At 40.1% G+C, this 24,522-nt stretch overlaps 1 protein-coding gene across 2 annotated transcripts in view; it reads left to right on the forward strand.

The window, feature by feature from the left end:
* TEX26 (testis expressed 26) overlaps nt 1-12,629 on the forward strand; it is a 30,626-nt gene extending 17,997 nt beyond the window's left edge. For both annotated transcript variants that reach the window (XM_032879940.1, XM_032879941.1), the window contains 3 exons: nt 5,503-5,679; nt 7,412-7,573; nt 12,530-12,629. In XM_032879940.1, coding sequence (XP_032735831.1) covers nt 5,503-5,679; nt 7,412-7,573; nt 12,530-12,621 — 431 coding nt within the window. In that variant the 3' untranslated portion in view covers nt 12,622-12,629. The remainder of the gene's footprint in view (nt 1-5,502; nt 5,680-7,411; nt 7,574-12,529) is intronic.
* Nucleotides 12,630-24,522: the final 11,893 nt, after the last annotated feature.

A 24,522-nucleotide genomic window follows, 5' to 3' on the forward strand; every position in this document is an offset into this window, starting at 1 on the left:
GTGAGTATATGGAAAATATTAATCTCTAAGGTTCACCAAACCTACAAGGGAGATACTCAAATCTGATTGGAAGCTATATACAGAGATGGTGTTTGTTAGCTGGTGCTTGTTTTAGGTGGTTAGGTGATAAGCTTTTTGTTGGGAAACCTGCAAATGCCTGAATTTTAGGTCAGTTTCTCCAGGAAGACAAACACTTGGCTGTTGGCATTCTGAGAGTAGGATTAGGGAAGTAACTGGGATCTTTTTGCTTGCTGTGCAGATTCTCACCGGACCCTTCTTTTTCCTTTTCAGCATCCCACTATACCCACCTCCCACTGTGCCTGATGTTGTGGCATCCCAAGCTTCTTTGGTTCAGTTTTGCACCTAATAAACTTCTGGTTAGGAAAGGACAGTCAAATGACTCATGAAGTTAAGAAGATGATGCAGGAACTCTATTCACTCCGTAGGTAAACCTTCACCAGGACTCTTGTTTTCAGCCTGAGCTGCAGTATCTGCCTTCCCCTGCACCTGTTACAGAAACCTGTTGGGGCTCTGTAGTGTGGCTGAGCTCACTGTTTCGTTATACTCTTCGGCAGTCACTTAGTTTTAGCTTTCTCTTATTTGCTAATTAATTCAACACATCTGTATTTGACTTACATCTTCTAAAAATGTGTTGATCTCTAATCTATCATTCTGGTGAACTTTGGGGAAGGAGGAGTAAAATATAATATAGATGATCTTTTATGAATCTAAATTGGATCATATTATCCTGTTGCTTTATTTCACTGGCTTTGCATTGCACTTTGAATAAAATCCAACTTTCATTTCCTTCTTTCTGTTCATTCTGTCATACGAGGCTGGCCTGGACTTTGCTTCCCTCTTCACTGTTCTTTCTCACTCCATTTTCCTCATTCACCAGACTCCAGTCTCATGGAGTCTCATTCAGTCTCATCTTAAACTATAAGATGCCATTTCCGCCCCCCCCCCCACCTTCAGCCAGTGTGCAGACTGCCCCCTTTGCCTGCATTGTTCTTCTTCTAGCTCCTTCTGTGATTTTACTGTGTCATTCTATAGATGCCAGCTTAAATGTCACCTTGCCTGTGAGATATTTCCTTACTATTTTATCTGAGGAGGTGTGCCACCCCTTCATTTGTTACCTTCTAGCTCCTTATACTTTGCAGTCATTTGTTTATGATTCTTATTTTTTTGTTGTTTTTGTTTTGCTCTTTCCTCCACTATTCAACGGGTGCCCCAAAGGCCTTTATTCACTCAGAATCTAGTGCAATATATACAGTCCAGTCCTGGTGTATAGGAGATGCTTTGCAAATATTTGCTGAATGATGGAAAAAAAATATATTGGAAGTGCACTTTTTGAAGTTAGATGAGTATAGAATCAAAAGACCTCCATACTTCAGATAAACATTAAGGGTGATGGGAAGACATTTGAAATGTCAGCATTCTTAAAAGATGTCTTTGAGCTTCTAATCAAAGTCCTTTCAGAGTGTGCAAATTATCATTTCCCCATGTGTAGATAAATACCCAAGACCTGCCAAGAGTCTCTACTAAATCTCTCAGCTCCATCTGCTTCTCTTCCTCCCCAAAGCTACTGCTATCCGTGTCTCCTCCTTGGATGACCTCTAATCCAGCTCCCTTTCCAGTTTCGTTGCCTCCAATTCATAGCCCATCCTATAGCCATAGTGAGTTTCCAGATGTGCAAATTGATATCACCTTCCAGTTGAGAACCCTTCATTGACTCCACATTGTCCTCAGGATAAGAGCTAAATGCTTTAATGTGAGTCTGTACAATCTGGTCCCTGCCTGCCATGCCAGCATTCTCAACCTCGACAACCCCCACTCTCCCTGCGAGACTGACTGCCCTCCTTTCTCCAGACTCACCATGCCCCCAGCAGCCTTATGCTTTTTGCACACACTGCTTCCTTCCTGTGGAACACCTGTCCCTCTCTTCTTTTAGCCTATGTCCGTAAGTTAAGTCTAAATATAGGCTTCGTTTCTCTCCTGGGAATATTCTCTGATCCTCCAAGTTTGGATTGGTGGCCCTCCTATATGTTTTTATAGATCTTATCTCTTTTGCAGGGTTTATCACCGAATATTGTAATTTTCTTTTCTTTTCTTTCTTTCTTTTTTTTTTTTTTTGGTATCTGTTTCTCTAATGCTTTAAGTGTCTGGAACATAGGGACCATATCTTATCTTTGTATCCTCATTATGGAATTAAGCAAATGAATGGGAAGCACTAAAGGGTGCTTGTTTTCAGATTCAGGCTTGGAGAACTTGGCTTTGATGAATTGGAACAGCAGGCAGAGATAGTAGAACTAGTTCTCACTTGGCTATATAGATTATGTGCCAGTGGTCCCACTGGTTTTGAGTAGTCTTTGCTGTAGATGTTCTTTTGAATTGGGCCTTTCTGCAAATGCCATAATAATCTCCAATGGGCCAGTTTCCCTCTTTGGGCTATAGCTACATTAGTGTAATATCACTGTTACCAAGAGAAAAAGAAACAACGGGAGCTGAGCTCCTGAGGAACAGGGATGGCTCCCTGGGAGGGGTCTGGGCCTTGGAGGTGCAGTTAGCATTGGGTCTGGTTAGCTGTGAGTCATGGTTATCCTGTCCGTCCAAACTTCAATACCACTATGGGGACTTCAGGGGTTGGTGGGATCCTTTGTATCAAGAACTTCTTTTCTTAATAATGCTGAAGGAACTCATTAACATGAAATTTTAAAAAGGCAATAAAAGCATTAATTGAGAAGAACTAAAGATTACTGTAAGCTTATATCACATAGTCACTAGAGTGTGGTTCAGGTTGTTTCTGTTCTTTTTTCTTTCATTCCCTCATTAATAAACATTTAGTGAGGTCTGTTACTTTATTAAGTGCTAAGGTATCAATGAAGAGTAAGACTTAACTTTATCTTCAAAGGAACTCAGGGAATCTAGATCTGAGTTTTGTCTTTTCTGGGTCCTCATCTCCAGGGGCTCCACTATGCTGGTTCATCGTGGTGTATGTTGTAAGGACCTATTTAGCCAGAGCAGCTCCATCCTGACCCTGCCCCCCCCACCCCCCCCCCCCCCCCGGGAACTTACTTAAAAACAAGTCCCGGAAACCAGTCCCAGGTAACAAAGCCCAAATACAAGGGTGGGTCAGGCTAAGTGGAGGTATCCAATCGATGGGGGTGCATACTGTCTCCCTAGCTACCAAAGAGTATGGGCCCCACCCTTTGGGTGCCTTTTGGGCGCCAATTCTGACCAAGGTGATAGGCTAGTTCAAATATCTACTATTGGGTAAATTGTAATTCAATTGGTCACTTATGTGTGACCTAGCAGGACTGTGCAGCTTTCTCTGTGTTACAATCTCATTGGCCACCTGTGCGTGGCCAGGCCCAACCACATGGCCATTGCCCTTAAAAGTTAGTCTATAAGGTAGAGAGAGGTCGCCTCTTTGCAGGAGACGGCACTGGCCAGTCAGTTTGATTCTCCATGCTTGGCGCAAAATAAAGCTTTGCTTGACCTTCGCTTTGTATCAGTCTCGTTCCTTTGACCATGGACCTAACAATGTAGACCAGCCCCTCAAGACCCTTTGCAAACTGACCCTCACCTCTCCTCCTTCGCCTCAGCTACTTCTCCCTGCCCTGCATACCTTATCCTCTTACCAGCCAGACCATACTTCACAAACACACTGCGTACCTTCTGCTTCTCCTTCTGCTTCAGTGTTGACATGTCATCAAAGCTCATCTTTGCCGTGTTTGCCTTTTAATTCATGTCTTCCTTCCCTCCCCTAGCAGAACTCTTTGTATTCTCTCTGGCCTTCTGTAGCACCTACTGAAGGCTCCGAGGGAGTGATTCTTAAGCATATGGGGAGCTTGTTCACAGTGTAAGTGTCTGGGTCCCCACTTCTAGAGCTTCTCAATGTCTGGGATGAGGTTCAGGAAGTGTGTTTTGGAAAAACCTTCTTGGGTAAGTCGGATATATGATCTCTGTGTGAGAACCATGGTTCCAAGTGTTAGGTTTAAGACATCACATTCCATATCTGTTTTTCCTGTATATATCTTTCTAATCACACTAGTTTGAGGTTGTCTCAAGGTAGAACATTGACTAAATTTTTAATTTTGGCACAGAATACATACAGGAACTGAAAACATTTTGCTATTAAGTGGTAGCTCTAGGGAAGAGGGATAAGCGTATGTATCAAGCATTTCAATGGGAATGTGTTTTTCTCTTATAAAACTCTTAGTAATTTACAAAAACCAAGTTACAGATTGTGCTTGCCAAGAACAATGCCAGATGATTTTTCAAAATATCTTGAGATGTCCCAATATTAAGTCCTAGAGTTGCCTCTTCTATATAACCTTGTCTTCTCCTTGGGGAGTGTATGAGGTCATTATGAGGCCCATTGAGTATCACGTCCTCTTTTCCTGGCTCATCTAAATGAAGAGACAGCATGCAGTGAAACTTTCTCTCCCTGTTCTGGTCTAGACAGAGATAATTTTTAAAAAAATCAATAGTAAAACGCTCTTGGATGCCAGTAGATAACATCATATATTGTTTGATGTACATTTGAATTTATTTTGAAAAGACCTATCGAAAAATGAGTTCAGAACAAGATTCAAGTTTAGTTTCGATAGTAATTGGCGCTATTTGGATATTGTGTTTGATACCCATATTTTTAACACTTTTGTCCTGAATAAAGTTGGTGTTATAAGATGTGCTTCTGAACCAACACTATAGCAAGAATTAGGGATGAACTCACTCTAAGGGACTTGTCTTGCAACTCCTCTAATAATCCGGCAGTGCTTGTGGAACCTGGCATTTAGTCAGTGCTTTCTAGATATTTAATGAATAGTTGTTAGTGGAGTTGTTTCAAAGAACTAATAGTACAATTGCCCATCGATGACAGCAACATTACCTAGTCCTCCAGCAATAAGGGGTAAGCTTCAAGTGGTGGTTTTCCAGATAATGCGAATGATATGCATTGCCTCATCTAGAGTGCTGTGAGATCTAACCAATAAAAGTAAAGGATGACCTGTTACATTTGAATGATTATATATAGTAGATAAACAATGAGCGCATGAACACACTTATGCCAAGAAATTTTTCATTATTTATCTGAAATTCAATTTAACTGGCATCCTATGTCTTATATGTCAACCCTAGCCTTACCTAAACTCTCTCACTCTGCTCCCCACACCTGTCCCAGGACTAGGCAGGCCTACTGGAATGAGGAATGCCTTCTGTGTCCCCCTAGCAGAACAAAAGAGCACTCCTAACTGACCTACAGTATCTTCATTAGAAGCTGCTTCTGATCATTGGATCATACACTTCCTGTGCCTGATAAAGCAGAAAATTATTTCTTGGTTGAAAGATCCATAAAAACTACATTGATTGTACCTCTAAATACAAGAAGAGCAGGTTTAGTGTGACCAGTTGGAAGGTACTGCCAGAAGCAAAATGGGAAAATAGGACTCTTATTTTAAATAGCTTACAAGGACTTCTACACTTGTAACCCCGCCCCAGCTCAGAAGATTAAGGAAAGTTCTCCGATGTCTCTGGAATGGAAAAATTTACTTCCCCGACCCGCAGACACTGAATTTCGACGGAATTACCAAGTTCCAGCTAAAATTCCCGAGTTGCAGGATTTTAGTTTCAAATATGGATGCTACTCAAGCCTACCAGTTTCTTCTCAGGGTCTAGGTAAGTAAGTACACCTGTAGCTTTGAAAGCAACTTCAGAGATTCTGTTCTTGTTCCAAGATTCTTTGGCACGCAGGGCCCTGGCAGGTAATCCTGGTAATAGTTAGGAAGAATGCCAGTTATCTCTGCATCCCTGCAAAGAATCAAAACTCTGTCTAGCTTCAAACCCAAAGAATGAGTAAGTCTTGGAAAAGAACTGATTGTGTATGCTATGAAATGAATATATGCTCTGCCTTGTGGTGGGGAGGCGGCGGGCGGGGGAAAAGCCGTTGTTGGAATTGGAAAACAAAAGGAAGGCTCCAGTTGTTATAAAATTACCAAAGAAGAGACTGGGTAGGATTCAAATTAGATTTGTCAGTTATCCACTGGAGGTTTAACCACATGGTACATCTATCAAATATCTTCAGATTTGACAACCATTCTAATGATCCTGATTCCTACTGTTTTCAACAGAGGTTTTTAAAAGTCCCATGGCCAAGCCATCTCAAAGCTACTGGTTAAATGTATAATTTGGTGTCAGTCTGAGATAGTGATCTATTCCTGGCATGGAGTTGGAACCAAGTAGTGCTGTAGACAAAAATCACAGGGATAGAAGCTTAGCATCTTGAGGTTAGAAGACAGCCTAGAAATCACCTCATCTAGATCCTCACACCATATGGGAATCCCCTTTATCCCGTCCTTGCCAAGGGGTGATGTCATCACTTTCGGGGGGAGTGCCCCACCCCCCAAGACAACGCTTTCTTTTTTGGATACTGTTGGAAAGTTCTCAACAGCTGGAACCTCCCTTGCTTAAACTTTGGCTTTGGCTTTGGTTCTACTTCCTCCTACCAGCTGGCGGTCCTTGTAAAAGGGACATATAGGATCAAAAGCAGTATTTAAGGTGTCCTTAAGATTTACAAAGGTTGGGCATGTTGTAGAAATTAGGGTCTTCCATCACGTTTTCATTGCTTTTTTTTTTTTTTAAAGATTTTATTTATTTATTTGACAGGCAGATCACAAGTAGGCAGAGAGGCAGAGGGGAAAGCAGGCTTCCCGCTAAGCAGAGAGCTGGATGTGGGGGATGAGACCAGGTCCCTGAGATCATGACCTGAGCCAAAGGCAGAGGCTTAACCCACTGAGCCACCCACCAATTTTTTGCCCCAATAATTCCATGACTATCAGAACCCACATTAAATGAACAATACTCAGATTCAAACAAATGATTTTGATTTTGCTTGCACATGATACATCAGTCTGAATTATTAGTCTAAATGTGCAATGAGTGCTGGCTGGACATATTTTCACTGCTCATCTGCACACACCTGGGTCACTGAGGGACTCCTCTTAAGGTGTCACCCAGTCTGCTCAGGAGATGGCACGAAAGGGAAATTAGCTTCTATGAAGGCATTTGTTTACTAAGGAGCTGGTGAATGTTACCATCTCACCAGGCTGACCTGCAGAAGAGTTGAGCTCAGGGAGAACTTTTCTGAGAATGGTAGTCACAATTGCATCTCTGGCCATCAGCCCCAGTCACCCCCACTGCTAGCATCCACCGTCCTAAGTCCCAGCAGCTCTGCATAGCCTGAATCATGGGAGGAGTGTCTTCTACTGTGGCTCGCTTTCCAGTACCTCAAGGATGCTGACTAAACTCCAAGTGGGGCTCGGGGCTGTTGGGGGTGTGTTTGACAAATAAGGGCGGGAATTCTTTGCTCAGTGACAGCCTCCGTGTCTTTCCTTCCCCTGTGTCCCCCTAGTTCCTGCTGTGCTGCATAGCCACCTGAGGAATCAAGAACGCACAAAGAAGCAGACTATATACCAAAGCGATTACGGAAAATCCCATCTGGATTTCTTAACGATTTTAGACTCATTTACTCCCTCTCAAATCACAGAGTACCTTCAGGGTGTTTCTTACAAAGGTAGGAGGTCTTAAAAAGATGGGAGGAGGTCTCAAGTTACTATTGAATAAATTTACAGATAGTAATACGTTGCTTTTCATGCCAAATAGAAATCGTTCCAATGTTTAGCCACTGGAGCTAAATGTCCACAAGAAGATAAACACTGCCTCAAAGAAATCCCATAGTTCTGTGTAAACCTCAACCCACTGAAAATAAATTTGTCTTAAAAGAGGCCCCAGGGACTGTAGCCCCCCTTATTAAAAAAGAAACATCTAGCCTTTCGCTCCTCTCTGATCTCACTCATTTCGTTCCTTCAGCTTCATGGTTGCATTTCTCCAGGATGATCTCTGGTTTTATTACAGTGAAGTGATTTCTTCTGCGGGTATTTGTGCTGTCTCACAGTTTTGTTTTATCTTACATAATCTTTATTGCCTGTTTGATGGTACTTTTGGTGATAGGCTTTTTAGGGTACATGAGAATCCCTGTAGAACATGTAGAACATCCTCCAAAAGGGCAAAGGCCATTCTCAGGGCAGTGTTAGTTGTATTACGAAGACTTATCCCAGCTCTGGGCCTGGGGACTGGAATAATCTGCTTGGGAGCATCTCAAGGATGGCTGGTCAGCCTGTGCATGTGTTAAATGTCAACTCAGAGAATAGGAGTGGAGGAGAGGAGACGAAACTAGTCTACCAGCTGCCCTCAGGATCCACTGCTGGTGATCACTCTTGCTGTTATTCCCCATTTTTGAGCATATGCCCCTGTGCAGACATATTTATTTCTATAAAGAATATTCATACCCCACTAAACTAGTGTATTATGTAAGTTATAAAACATATTAAATGCTGAAGAAGGAAGTAAAAAGCATTATAATATAATGTTATAGAACATAAATATGTAGAATATAAATACAGGTTCTAATATTTCTTCCCACATGCCACGGACCACCTTCAACCTGCCACTTGGTATTTCAGGCTATGTGGCAGCCACTGCCTTGTTTTGTGCCCTGTGGTCAGGCTTGACTTGGAATGTCCACCAGGTCTTCATTAACTCCAACTGCTCCCTGCCTCCTAGCTGTCTTGGATCCCCAATCTCTGTCCTTTGCCTGTCCCCAGCTACAATAAAAAGAGTTTGGTCTTCTGAAATCCTCTCTGAAACCCTTTAATGCTAGGATCTTGTGCCCCACACAAAACTGAAACCTTACTGTAGGCAAGTCTGGTGAGGGGGTGTGCATGGGTGTGTATGTGTGTGTAAGGAGGGGAAGAGGATACCTTGCATGATTGCAGACTGAGGGTTGATGGCCCAAAGGCCATTAAAAGAACTCAAATTTTGGGTTTCAAGAAGTACTAGAAGCAGGTGTTTTGCCTCACTCTAACGCACAAGCAGAAGCCTGTGTTTGCCATCAGGAGCCTGGTTCCTCTCAGCAGATGCTTCTGGGCCAGTTTGACCCCTCAGAAGGAAACAAGAGGCTCCTTGAGGTCAGCTGCTCAGATCTTGCAGGGAGGCAGAACAGAAGCTCCCCATCAAGCCCCAGCCTGCTTTCCACTGTTTTTCCCAGCTTGGGTTCCTATGTATAAAACCGTAGTCCGCATTCTGTAATGGACCCCTTTCACCTCTGGAGCCACATCTGTTTGACCCCAAACAGATGAGTCCACCCAAAGCAGATGGAGGCTTCCAACTGCCCAGGGACTTGAAATGCAGGTGGAATTGAGGCTTCTCTGCCTGCGTGGAAAAACCAGGTGGCTGCTGGCACCTCTGTCCTTGGTTGTGTGTGTGTGATTTGTAATCCAGCCTTGGTGGTGCCCCCCGAGGGTGAACCAAGGACGCCGCAGGTACTTTGACAGCCTCTGTTCTACTTGGATCTACCTTCTCCAAGATTCCTAGCATAAGCTGATTCAGTTGGACTCTTCCAGTTGGGTTTTCTCCCCAAACAAGTGAGATATGATCTATTACCTAACAAGGTAGCTTTAGGGCCAATCTAGGCCTTGGTTGCTTTTCAGGTATCCTGCTGTCCTGGGGCCCTCAGGATGGCACTGGGGGCAGGTACCTGGATGCTCAGGCCTCAGAGCCTTGCCATTTTCCGCAGACTAGGGCCTTTATAGGATCTACGGGTTTTAGTTTCTCTTTCCTAGTTTTGCTTTCGAATGACCTACTCCTCAGCCAGCTATGCTAGAGGCTGACAAGCAAGTAGGAGGTTCCCTTTGAATTATTATGACCCCAAACTCTTGTCATTTTCTAGTCATTTAATTGTCATTAGTGTCTGGGATGACGCTAATGCTTTTCGGACGGTGAGTGTCTCAGCAGAGCTCCTACATGGTAGGGCTGAGCCAGTATGCAAGAGAATAAAAAACTTGGCAGCTATACTAGGCTGAATGAATTATTACCACCTTGCTTAAAGTACTTTGCTGGATTCTCCCTCTTAGAGAGTATTGGGGCCCAGAACAGGTACATTTTGAAAGAGAGGGGAAGGGAAAGGATGCCCATCATGGCCCAAGACAGGGGGCAAGGGAGATGGTGGGATAGAGAAGATTCCAGGAAGACAAGATGAAGCTGGGGAAGTAAGAAAGGAGGAGCAGCTGAAGGCAAACCTGTTGTTTCCAGTAATCCTGTGTATCGCTATCTGGTATTACGTTCTCTATGACAACTTGAGAGATTTGAACTAACTGTCTTTAGTGGCCATTCTGTTTTCAGAATCGTCTTAATCTCCGAGTGATTCAGACCACCCAAAGGCTTACCCTTTGCGCCTCCGTTATTTATTAGTAAAGACTGTCATCTCCCTACTTATTCCCCACCCCTTCCTTTAAAAGACAAAATTATCTGAAATCTTGTTTTCAGAGTCTTCCAGCTATCACTCCCTCCCCATCTCTTCCAGTCAAAACTCCCATGCATATGGCTATCCAAATGGGAATTTCTTCCTAGGGTGTGATTCAGTATTGTTCGGAATATATCCACTGACTGGAGGAATTTCATTGACTGAATAAATCACTTGATACAAAGATAAATAAAAAACAAATCCTCCCTTTCAAAGAACTCACCATCAGGGGTGGGAGACAGACACACAGGTGTAATGTGATAAGCTCTGTAATCGAAGTAGTCTATGGGTGTATTAGAAGTCTGCAAGGGGTACACCCCCGCCCCTGTGGGCTGAAAGAGCATTAGGGAAGGCTGCTCTGAAGAGGCCTCTTTTAAGGGTCAAGGGCGGATCAGCATGACAAGGAGAAGCAGGGCCATTCAGAGGGAGCAGAGGGAACAGCATAAATAAAAACATGGAGACATGAATCTGCATCTGTACATAATAAATACAGGTAACATTTGAATTGCAACTGATAGCCTTTTTGAACAGTTGTTTAAGTTGATTTTAAATTTGATACCATCTCATCTTTTTTATTCATTCATGCTGAACTTGATTCATCTTATATGCTTATCTTTGACATAAGAAGGATTTGTGTTTATTCATTTGCTTGCTTATTTAAAATTAACTCTTTGGTATAAGATTTAACATAGAGACCTTTTAGGCTTAAAATGACAAGGACCGAAACCAGCAAATGTTGAGAGTACAGAGAGATCTGTTGCTGGTAGGCATGACAAATAGTAGCGTCCGTGTAATATTCGTAACAGATCTGGCAGTTTCCCATAGAGTTAAACCTATATCTACCCCAAGACCCAGAAATTCTATTTTTGAGTATTTACCCAAGAGAAAAGAAAACATGTGTCCCCTGAAGGACTTCTACAAAAATGTCCGCAGCCACTGTTTTCTTAATAGTTCCAAACTGGATACGACACACATTTCCACCAACAGCAGGCTGTGAAAAACTGTTATATGCACAAAATGAAAAACTGCTAGGTAATTAAAAAAAAAAAAAAAAGAATCAGTTATCATTGTAGTCAACAACATGAGCTCCGAAAACATGATGCTGGGTGAAAGAAGCCAGACACAGATCTTACGTTTTGTGTGACTGCTTTTATTCAAAGGGCTCCAACAACAGGCAGCACTGCTCTGTGATAAACGAAATCGGAACAGTTTGTCTTGGGGTGGCATGACAGTTCTTTTTGGAGCAGTGGCAGTGCTCTTATTATATGGGTACGAGTTACATGCACGCGGGTATCAACTCATCAAACTGCTCATGAAGGACCAGCGTGTTTCACTTTGTGAAAAGTATCCCTCAATTTAAGACAATGCTGAGGTCAAAAAAGATATGGAGCAACGTGGGGATGTCAGGTCACAAAAACAAAGAACCAGGAAGAATTGGAGAGTAAGCCAGGACCACACACACACACACACACACACACACACACATATATGGAAATACGGAATGAGAATTAGGGAACTATAGCCGTTCAGAATAGGACAAGATTCCTTTAACTTTCGAGATGAGGATGTGGAGGCCGGGGAATTGAAGGGCCCTCTCATGGTCAGTTGTCAGTCAAAGATAGCAAGGCACACTAACAGTTGGTGGGTAGAAAAACAGCCCCAGCTTCGAGGAAACTCTGGGAACCATAGCCTGTATTTTTTTTTTTTTTTGTCATGACTATTTATTACTATGTTCTTGGTCATAAAGGGTAAGGCAGACCAGGCCCTGCCTAGGTGTTTCATACACAGCATTCCTAATCTAGTCCAACAACTATACAAGGTGAGTCCTATTTATGTATTCAAAGATGAGGAAATGAAGGAATGGAGAGGTCACATGATTTGCTAATGCTCCCCAGGACAGAAAAGAAACCCACATCCGCTTCACTCAAAACACCATACTTTTTCCAGGAAGACTTGCTAATCCTTAAAATATTAAGTTTACTCTTTTTTAATCAATAATTATACACTTGTGACTTTTTAGGTGTTAGACATATACCCTTTGATTATTTTGGTCTTATCCAATTTGTCTATAGATTACTTTTATACAATACTTGCCTCTTTGCTAGAATTCTCTATTTAGCACTTAATAGTTAAATGGAAAACTTCATTTTATTTTTCTTTAATTTTCAGACAGACAAATTCTCGATCGCTTTCTCCGCTCTCACTGTGACTTTGGCATGGGACAGAAAAATAAAGGAAACAGTTCAAATGAAAAAAATTGAAAATCAATTAAAAAAACTGGATCATTTTCTCAATAATGGAAAAAAATAAGATCTAATTTGTTCCAAATAATACATTCATGGATTTACGTAATTTTGTTTTGTTTTACTTTGTTCTTAAACAGTAAAATCATTTAAGGCTATAAATCCTCCCCCCACCAATGTATCCAATAGGTTTTGCTATAATTTTTTTCCTTTTCTTTTCTGGGTATTTACTTTATGGTTTCAATTTTGATTATATCTCTGACCTAGAAATAATGTAGAAGAAGCTTTTTAGTTTTCCAAAAATTAGAGGATTTTTTAAAAACTTTTTATTGTTGACTTTCTATATAAAAGTTTTTATTTTTATTATTTTTTTAATATTTTATTTATTTATTTGAGAGAGAGAGACAGTGAGAGAGAGAGTATGAGTGAGGAGAAGGTCAGAGGGAGAAGCAGACTCCCTATGGAGCTGGGAGCCCGATGTGGGACTCGATCCCGGGAATCCAGGATCATGACCCGAGCTGAAGGCAGTCTCTTAACCAACTGAGCCACCCAGGCGCCCGACTTTCTATATAAAAGTTTTTAAAAAAAATCTTTGTTTTGGGAAATTTAGCAAAGTTTTCCTTTTATGCTAAGTGTGTAATTTGTGTATTACATGAATATAAGAAGAGAAAAAAAGTATGGTTTATTGTATTTCTCAAATCCCTTATATCTTTGCTTTAATTGTATATTTGAACAGTCAAATTCTGAAAGAATAATATTAAAAACATCCCACAGTAAAAATGTTTCCATTAATTTTCTTGTATTTCTGGGGTTTCATGTATATTTATATACTATATATTATGTATACATTTATGTTTGTATATATAAATATATATATATATATATATATAGCTGCTATCTTGTTTATGAATGTTTTTGACTCATAGAGAGCTTTTTCAGTGATTAACTTTTTTCTCTCATTACATACTATTCCTCTTTGACTTCATTAATAATTTTGGCCATGAGTTACATTTTAATTGATATTAAGGTTGCCATTCACGCTTTGTTTTTCTTTACTTTTTCTTGGTATACATTTGCCTTCCCTTAATTTCCAGTCGTTCTTTGTAAATTTCTTTCAGTTTGCTGTTAGAAATACCTTATGTAGGGGTTTTATATTATAACTAATATAAGAATTTAGTCGATAGTATACAATAATTATGATGCTTAACATACTTGGTTTTATGATTTCCATATTGTCTTTTATTCTTTGTTGTTCTTTTTAGTCTTACTTTTCCTAATTTTCTTCATTTTTTTTCTTACACTGTTAATTTATTTTTAGAGAGAGAGAGAGAGAAAGAGAGCGTGAGTGGGGGGAGGGACAGTGGGGCTACTGCAGAGCCCCACTTGGGGCTCAATCCCACAAACCTGAGATCATGACTTGAGCCAAAATCAAGAGCTGGATGCTTAACGGACTGAGCCACCCAGGTGCCCCTTACACTGTTAATTTTTTTTTTAAGATTTTATTTATTTATTTGACAGACAGAGATCACAAGCAGGCAGAGAGGCAGGCAGAGGGGGCGGGGGGGGAAGCAGGCTCTCCGCTGAGCAGAAAGCCCGATGCGGGGCTCCATCCCAGGACCCAGGGATCATGACCCGAGCGGAAGGCAAGATGCCTCAAACCACTGAGCCACCCAGGCGCCCCTACACTGTTAATTTTTAAATCATACTATTTTTCACTATACTAGCAACTTTTTAAAATCACACATGGGCATTGCTAAATTTGGATTTCTCTATTAATATATAAAAATTACACTTTCCTATGCTTCCAGTGTCTTTTCCTTATAATTCCGCCCTTCTCCAGCTTGAGAGATCATCTTTAATTTCCCATCCCATATCATACTTCCTACTTCCACAGATAGTTTGGAATTACTGCATCAAGCTTTTCTTAGGGATTTCCTTACAATTTCCTATCCTATTTAAAGAAGACTTAAAGCATATAAATTTTCAGTCATATCATCAGTATCATCCATTTATGTTTAACTATCACTTATTCATGCATTATCTTGTTTTCCCAAATGACTAGATCCACGCTTTGACTTACTTTTATTCAGTTAGAATAGTTTCTATGTTTTTCCTCACATGGGTTACAAGAGTGGCGACACGTTGAATCCTTACTTGTCCCAAAATGTCATTCTTTTGATTAAATGATATCTTGCCTGGGTGTAGAATTCTTGGAACTTCAATTTTCTCAAGAGGCCACAGTCATTCCATTGTCTTTTGGTTGAGAGTATAATTTGTAAGTCAGATACTGGTCTGGTTCAATTACTGCCATAAGTGATCTGGGCTTTTGGTTTTGTTTTTCTGGAAGTTTATAAGACTTTCTCTTTACCTTTGGAATATTTCAGTAACTTTTTGAGGCTATGTTCAGTTTCATTTGGAATTTTTCTGTAACTTCAGGTAATTTTATTTCATTTTTTTTTATTATGGCCTTTCTTCTCTATGATACTTCTTTCTTTCTGAATATAATAATATTTTGGAGGAGAGGCTTCCTGGATCTGTCTTTTGAGTCTTTTTGATTTTTTTGTTTATAGTTTCCCTTTTTTGGTATTTTATTTATTTATTCATTTATTTTTATTCTGTTCAGTTAACATATTGTACATCATAAGTTTTTGTTGTAGTATTCAACGATTCATTATTTGCACCTAGTGCTCACTGCATAGTTTCCATTTTGAAAAATGTTTTTGACATGTGTTGTATATTTCCTCCTTTTGCCCACTCAGAACATCAGTTTGGTTCTTAGCAATAAATGTTGTGTTTATCCTCTTTTAAAATCCAGGCATCAAATTTTATTTTACCATTAATTTTGTAAAGGTTAGGTCAGTCCTTTGGGGCCTCTGAGCCAAGAAAAATGAGCCTTAGAGGAAGGATGGTCTTTGTGTATTTACTGGATAAGCGGTGGGGGGTGGGGGTGGTGCTGGGCTAACACAGAAGGGGTTCACTTGCTGCTGAAGTGCTCACAAAAGTCCCATGCTCCCTCGAGGCTGCTCCAAGAACAGGATTGACTGCACAGACTGGGTAAAGTTTATTCTAATTGCAAACTCCTCCAGGTTTTATATGGTTATCTAAGAATAGCTTGTATATGATTAGTATATGTTTATCTATGGGTAGCTTGTCTAAGAACCACAAGCCACAAGGGGACATGTATGGCCATTCTGGAAGGCATAGACCCACATCTGCCCATCTGGACCTATCAGAGAAGCCTGAAGTCTGAGACCCTTGTCATGGGCTCCAGCAGACTGCCTTCTCCCATGGCTCTGTGCCTGCTGCTCTCTCATGGCACAGGGTTCAAGGAAAACAAGATTTGTGTCTACTTCAAATCTCTGAACCACATACAGCTTCACATATAGCCCAGCCTCTCTCAGTAGTGTACAGTTCGGTTGTTGTGAGGCATTGGAGTGTAGCCTTGTCTGCTTTCCTGGAAGTCCTGTGGGGCATCTCTCCTCTGCTCCCTTCCCTGAATGACAACTGCCCGCAAGATTTACATGGAGGGGCAGCTTGACCACTAAGGTTTTTAGGGGTCTCTTATTTGGACCTGTTCTACTTTCCATTTTCATTTTGTATTGAAGTAGTAACATCCCCATGGTGTCTCATTTCTTTCAGATGGGTGATTTTCTACCTATGAGCTGGTGTTTGCAACACTTTAGCAGTTGTGGGCCAACACCTGAACATCAAGCTGCTGTTGATGTCTTTCTTGGAGTGCTAGGGATTTAGTTGTGGCCGGCCCATAACTTCACATGGATTCTTTCTTGGTTTAGTGTGTGCGGTGTGGGACTTCCTGACTACCTTCATGACACTCACTCCCCAGCATGGTCTACGCACCCCTGGGCTCTTGAGTCACATATCAAACATGAGTAGCCACTTCAGTAAATGTTTATTGAACATCTACTCTATGGCAGTGTTTTTAGGTAATGGGAATTCATTAGTAGTGAAAAGAAAGATACGGAGCATACATTCTAGAGTGAGGGACAGATCATAGGTAAAAACGGACATAATTACAGAATGTAAGTGCTACACAAAATATGAATGGTGCTGTGATAGAGAATAATGAGAGGCTTCTACGGGGAAGGAGCATATAAGCTGGGCCTTTAAGAGGAGAAAGATCGGGGCGCCTGGGCGCCTCGTTTAAGTGTCCAACACTTGATTTCCACTCAGGTCATGATCTCAGGATTGTGAGATCAAGCCCCATGTCAGGCTCCGTGCTCAGCGAGGAGTGTGCTTGGGATTTTCTCTCCTCCTCTCTCTGCTCCTCCCCCTGATCGCTCTTTCTTTAAAATAATAAATCTTTAAAAAGAGAGAAAGAGCAAACTAGGTGAAGAAATGAGGCAACAGCTTTTCAGGCTTGGGAAACAGCAAGGCAAGGCCATTCAGGTAGGAAAAATCTTGAAGTGTTCTAGAAACTGGCAGAATGCCGAGTGACTGAGGTATGGGGAATTGGCTGGGCACAGGGTGCAGAGGGACAGTCATAGAAAAGGAGGCCAAGGAGGCAAGGCTCAGATCACGCAAGGCCTGAGTGCTGCTGACTGTTGGCTGTATGGTCTCTGTTCTTGTTTCTGTGCTCCAGATTACTTAATACATTCCTGTTGACTCAAGTTGTAGATCACTCATGAACATGGCTTGGTTGGATGCTAATCTTCCTCTTCAAACTTGGCTGGTAAAACTTTGTCTAGGACTGGATTTCTTAGCCACTGCACACCATGTAGATGCATCTTAGGCTTTCCACCTATCTCTAGGAGAAAGCTCCACACTCTGGGACTCCCAAAAGGGTCGCTTACCTCCCTCCTAAAAGACTTTTTTTTAATGTTATAAAGTCTACTCTTTGTGAAGTTCTAAGGGTTTTGACAAAAGCATAGAGTCATTGTACAGAATAGTTTCACCACCCTAAAATATCACCTGGGTTTCACCTATTCCATCCTCCCTCACTCTTCCCAAACCTCTTATTGCTTCTTTTAGAAATGGTTTTGGTATTCTAAGGGCAGGAGGGCCAAGAAAAGCCACACCAAATCTATTGCCTCGTGGCAGACAGCTTGCAGATGAGTATTACCATCCACCTGGCTGGACATGAAAAGGTATGCTACATAGAGTTGTAGAACAGGTAAGTGGCTGCCATTGTAGAGCCACACATTCTGCCTATAAATACAGTAGTGAGACGGGTAATTTAACTGGTTTCTTCTTGAGGCACTGTGGGAACTGTGGTATTGATTGTCTCCAATTCATCTCCTTCTGTATGTATCCACACCCTTAGTTATGCAACTTTGTAGTCTCTCCTACCAAGTTTGGAACATAGTTCTCAGCCTTTTCCAGGGAGCTTGGCCATGTGACTTGCTTCAGCCAATGGGATGGTAGCAGACATAATCCTGTCCTGGTTCCAGGAGGAGGGTGAGAGACTTGTGGAAGGGATCTACTGCTATGGTCTGAATGTTTGTGTGTCCCCAGATTCATACATTGAGATCCTAATCCTTGAAGTGATTATGAGCCGGTGGGGCCTTTGGAAGGCAAAGCCCTCATGATTGGGATTAGTGTTCTTATAAAACAGGACCCACAGAGTTCTTGGCCCTTTCTGCCTGTGAGGGCCGCAAGACAGCCATCTGAGCCAGAAAGCTGTCACCAGACACCTAATATGCTGGCCCCATGATGTTGGAATTCTAGCTTCCAGAACAGTGAGAAATAAATGATTCTTGTTTATGTACTACCGAATTTATGGTATTTTGTTATAACAGCCCAAATGGACTCATACAGCTACCCCAGCTGACCTACCCTAGTGATCCACAAACAAACTGTGAGTGGGAAATAAATGGGTTTTGTTGCATGCCACTGAGATTAGTGCAGCATAGCTAAGTGATGCAGGCACAGTATCTAGAAGAGACATCTCGGGAAACCTCAAGATGAAATAAAAGGCTTGGTAGAATCGGTTCACTCTCTTAAAAATATTAAGGCTAATCCCCACTAAAAATGGGTAGTGTTTAAAAAGTGGAGAGTGTGGTTGTGGTTCTTTTGTATTTTAAAGCCTGCCAAATGGTGAAGGCATTTTAAATACTGAAAACTTCAAATGTTCTCATGAGGCCAGTAGCCACTGCTTATTTTAATGTGCCAAAGGATGTGAATGATTGGTTTAATACTGTTCCTTCTCAGAGCAGATTGTCGAGACCAGATCAGTCAATGCATCCAGCATGAGTTAATTTTGTAATACTAGTACCTCTATTATTATATTTCAAAGAGAGTGGTGTTTCAACACAGATAAATGATTCTGAAATTGTTTCTCTTGTGGAATCCCCTGATGGCTTTTTTGATTCCCTTTCTACTCTCTTGCAAAACTCACCCCCGCACACACACACCCAATTAAAAAAAAAAAATTACATATAACAGATTTCTATGCTTTCCAGAAACATCTGTTCTTTGTATTTAACCTCCTGAGGAAACTGTGATATAAATGTTTAAATTTGTTCTATTTTGTTTAAAAAGTGCTTTCACAAATGGAAGAGTAGAAAAATAACATCACTTGAAATTAAAGACTGCACTAATTTATTTAAAAATGAAAGAAAAGAAAAATCACAATGGGGCATTTGAAGTTGAATTTTCATTATGTCCTAATAATCTCTCTGCATAGGAAGTGTATGAGCCAGAGTAATGCTTCTCAACCTTGGCTGCACGACAGAATGACCTGGATAGATTTTTAAAATCCCGATGCCCTGGCCACTTCCTGGACCAGTCACATCAGAAATTCTGGGCGTGGAACTCAGCAGCACTTGGTTCTAAATTTCTCCAGGTGATTCTAATGTTTATCAAAGATGAAAAGCCACTGACCTAAAGAAGTGACCTAGCTGGCACCTGTTAAGGTCAAGTTGTTAGTTCAGTCAAGGTCTGAGCAGGAAAGAGAATCCACCCCATTTGTTTCATATGAGAAAGCTTAAATGGAGTACTGTTTAAATGGACCAGCAATAGAAGGAAGCTATTACCATCTCTAGGCTTGATGGAAAATGTGACCGGAGCCCCGTGAGACCCTGATGCGTGAAGAAGCCCCTGTCCCAGGGGAGCTGTAGTTAGGGAGGGATAGAGACACACTGCCAGAGACATGGAACAGGGAGAGATGGGGGAAGAAATACTCTGCTCTCATTTTCTCCTGCCCTTGAACAGAACCTGACCCCTTGTCAATGGCTCCCATTGACCAAGCCCAACGGACTCCCTCCAGAAAGATGTTGAGGGAGAAACAGTGCAAAGGGTCAGCTTCCAGTGGTACAGAGTAGCTAGAGAAGGACATTAAAGGGGTTTTGGGGGCCTAATCAAATTTAAGTAACACAACCAGCCAAACTTTCTGAACCAAAACCAAAAGCAGAGTGTGCGGCCAAGTACTGAATATGATTTCTAAATGTAATTTTATAAAATGCCTTACAAAATAAAGTATAATTATTCATTTAAAGAATCATCTTAAAAAATAATCACACTTCATGAAAATTGGGATTGTTCCAGAAGATCTAAGGTATATGATTATGAACAGTTTAAACTTTATCATTCATTCAACATTTATTTCAGAATATTTTTTAAGAGCTTTTGTGCCAGACACTGTGCCATGCTAGATACAGAATCAAAGACGTTAGAAACCATGTGTACATACTTCTGGGTAGAGTATTCTGTAAATGTCAATTATATCATTCCTACAGTTCAAATCTTCTGTATCTTTACGGATTTGCTTTTGGAGAGAGGAGTGTTCAAGTCTCTGACTATAATTGGGATTTATCTATTTCAGTTCCATCAGCCTGTCCATTCCCTTCCTGTATTCTGAACCTGCATTGTTAGGGGCAAACACAGTTCTATGTCTTCCTGAAGAACTGACCCTTTTTCATCATATATGGGTCCTCTTTAATCCTGATAATATTCCATATTCTGAAGTCTACTTTGTCTCATAGTAATGTAGCTATTTCAGATTACTTTTGGTTAGTTTCTGTGTGATATGATTTTTTCCATCCTTTTACTTTTGTCTTTTTGTTTAAAGTGGGTCACTGTGTGTGTATATACCACATCCTCCTTATCCATTCATCAGTTGATGGGCACTTGGGCTGTTTCCATAATTTGGCCATTGTAGATAATGCTGCTATCTACATCAGGGTGTATGTGTCCCTTTGAATTAGTATTTTGTGTGTGGGGGAAGAAGGAAATAGGTAATAGGGGTGACCGAGGGCACTTGTGTTGAGCACCAAATGTTGTATGAAGTACCCAATCCATGTATTGTATGCTGAATATTAACTAATTGGAATTTAAAATAAAAATTAAAAAACTAAAGTGGTTTTCTTGTACATAGCAATGGTTGGATTTGCTTTTTTATCCAATCTGATAATCTCTCTTTTTCAACTGGTGTGCTCCTGGCATGCACATTTGATGTGATTATGATCATGATCAGTTTAAGACTTACCATTTTGATATCTGTTTTCCATTTTATTTCATATGTTCTTTCCCCACTCTTTTTCTCTCTTCTCTTGGATTAATTCAGCATATTTTTATTATTCCATCTTTGTCTCCACTATTATTATTTATGCTGCTTTTCCAAATAATTTTTAGTGTTTCCTTTAGTTTCTCCAATATGCATCTTTAATTAATATAGATCCAGCATCAAATATTTTACTACTTCCTATGTAGTTTAAAGACCTTATAATTGTATATGCCTAACTCCCCCATTCTTTCTTTTGTGCTATTGTTATTATACATTTTATTTTAACCTATGCTATAAATATATAATACATTGCCATTATTTTTCAGGCAGCTTTCTTTTAGAAAAATTAAATTTTGTATTTATTAATTGTATTTCTGGCTCTCTTCATGTCTTTGTGCCGATCTGAGTTTCTGTCTGATGCTATATTCCCTTAGCATTTCCAAAGCTTTTCCTTCTGGGGTAGACTTTAGTGTGAGAGTTAATGTTAATCTTGTCATGAGCTGGGCTGGCTTTGAGGTTTGTTGTTGGTAGGGTTAACCTCGGTACTACAAAACCTTTGAATTCTTCTCAGATTTTGTTTGAGAATGTTCACTTCTCTTTCATTTATTGAAGATATTTTTGCTAGGTTCAGAATTTTTGTTTGACAGATTTTTTTTTTTTTTTGCTTTTAACATTTAAAGGTGTTACTCCATTGCCTTATTGTTTGCACAATTTCTAACGAGTGTTGTAATTCTTATTCTTAGTCCTCTGCAATATGTCTTTTTTCCTGTGGTTGCCTTCAAAATTTTTTTTTCTTTCTTCCCTTCCTTCCTACCTTCCTTCCTTCCTTCCACCCTTCCAGGAATTTGAGTATAATATTGAGGTTTTTGTTTGTTATTTTGTTTAATTTTTGTATTTATCCTGCCCAATGTTCTTTGCTTTGGCTTGGTGTCTGTCATTAATTTTGGGAAATTCTTAGCTATTATTTCTTCAATATTTCTTCTGCCCTAGACATTTCTTATCGGACATTGTCAGACAGCTCATGAATATTCTGTATTGTTCACTTATTTCTGCCCTATTTTCTCTTAAGTGTTTCAGTTTGGCTAATTTCTATTGGCCTGTCATCAAATTCACTGATTCTTTTCTTGATCGTGTCAAGTCTACTGATGAGTCCATCAAAGGGAGCTCTTCATCTCTATTTCTACATTTTTCATTTCTAGCATTTCCATTTGATTCTTTCTTATGGTTTCCATCTCTTTGCTGACATTACATATTGTCTGCAATTCCATTAGACTTTACTATAATAATCAGAGTTTAAAATTTCCCATCATATAGTCCCAACATTTTTGCCATCACTGAGTCTTCTTCTGTTGACTGCTTTGTGTCTTGGCAGTGTACCATTTTTTTTTAAATTGTGCTTCCATGTGCTTCATAACTTTTTGCTGAAAACTGAACATCTTGTTTGTGATGGTAGAAACTGGAGTAAACAGCTTTCATGACAGGAAACTGGTGTTCTTTTTCTTCCAGTAGACCTTTTGTGTGGAAGTTAGGGTTAATACAGACAGAATGGGACTAAATTTGAGGTTTGTTGTTGCTATGGTTACCTTCAGTGCACCACAGGCTTCAGTTTCCTCTAACAATACCTGTAGTATAACAACACTTTGTAGGGCAGCAGCTGGCTTTTCAGAGGATGTTTTCAATTCCTGCTCCCTCCTCAACTTGGGGTCCTTTGTATATAATGCACCTCTTGAGAATCCATTTGCAATTCTCCCAGCAGTATTCTACTGTTACTCATTACTCACAGCTTGTTAGTTTCATGGTGGGAGGGTGTTCTTTGTTGTTCTGGTTAAGCCTTATTCTTAGTCAGATACTATGTTCCTGGGTCTTGGGATGTGGCCTTTTTGGGTCTCCTACCTCCTTTCCAGCCATAGTTCCGAGCCCAGTCCTTGTTTCTGTCCCTCCTCCATGAGTAGAGGATGTTTTCATTTCCTTTCCCTCAGCTGCAATGCGTTTTCACCTGTACCCTAAAGGCAGTGTTATTTTCTTTCCCCCTACAGGTTAAAGTTTTTATTCCATAGGGTAGAAGAGAGTCTGGGTAGGGTTTCATGTTCCTCCTGTTGTAGCTGTTCTCCCTAAGGCTTGCACCATGTTTTCTCTGGAGAATCACCAGTCCCTTCCATGAACTTCTGTTGGCATCCACAGAGAAGTCTGCAAGCAGGTGGGAACTTCCCTTATATGTGCTGCCTCACTGGGCTCCACACACTCTTGCCAGCCCATATTCAGTCTCCATCAAATTACTAACTCTTCTTGCTGAATTCTTTCTGGTGTCCAGCTCTTCTGTCCCCGGTCAACAAATACTAGTTCCCATTTCATCCTGCAGGTGCCTGTATTTCCTTAAATTTAGGACTAGTTGGTTGCTCTCTGTGATAAGCACAAAACAAGTTGCAAACTTGCAGCTTATCTAGTTTTCTGTTCTTCTAAGTGTGGAAATTCTACTCTTTCTAGGTTCCCAGATCTCTGAGTAGAAATGGAAAGTCAGAAATGTAATTTTTTTTGTCTTTTAACAGTTTTCAACTTCCAGTTATAAGATAAATAAGTCCTGGGGATGCAATGTACAGAATGAAATAATTTGCAATTCTGTATCATATATTTGAAAGTTGCTAAGACAAGAGATCTTAAATGTTCTCCTGGCAAGAAAGAAATATGTAACTATATGAGGTGGTGGGAGTTAACCAAACTTATTGTGGTGATCATTTATAATATCAACATTTATCAAATCATTACATTGTATACCTTAAACTTATACAATGTTAGGTATCAATTATATCTCAATAAAACTAAAAAAAAAATAAAAGGATGAATGTTTTGGCATGTTAATTATATCAATAAAAAATCATACAGTGCTTTAAAAAATCTTCTTGACTAGCTTTTTATAATTAATTGGTGGATATAACTAATCAGTAGGCAGTTATTAACTAATTTTATTAGTTTTTTTGTTTTATTTTATTAGTTTAATTTTCTAATTTTTATAGTAACTATATAAACTCCCATAAAATAATTTGGGTAACATGTAATTAGAAATGTACAGGACCAACATGAAGAAAATTCATAAAATTCTCTAAGGAACATGAATTAAGTCTGGAGTAAATAAAGAGGCAGGATAGTTTCATACAGAGGATTCAATACTGTAAAAATACCACTTTTTCCTAAATTGACTTATAAATTTAATACCAATAGAATTTTCATGAGTATGGATAGCTGTGTATGTAACTTGACAAAAAAATTCTAAAGCTCATTTGGAAAGAATAAATGTCAAGAATAACCATGAAAATTTTAATCCAGAAGACAATTGGAGAAAATAATTAGGGGAAAATGTCCCTTACAAATATTAAAATGTGTCATAAAGTTACCATACTACACCCTGTCACAGGTGCAGGGGAAAATGAACAGATTAATGAAACAAAAATAGGCCAAGAAAA

Source organism: Lontra canadensis, unplaced genomic scaffold (genome assembly GCF_010015895.1).
Source record: "Lontra canadensis isolate GAN:19392208 unplaced genomic scaffold, GSC_riverotter_1.0 scaffold67, whole genome shotgun sequence".
In the NCBI taxonomy this organism is placed as follows: domain Eukaryota; kingdom Metazoa; phylum Chordata; class Mammalia; order Carnivora; family Mustelidae; genus Lontra; species Lontra canadensis.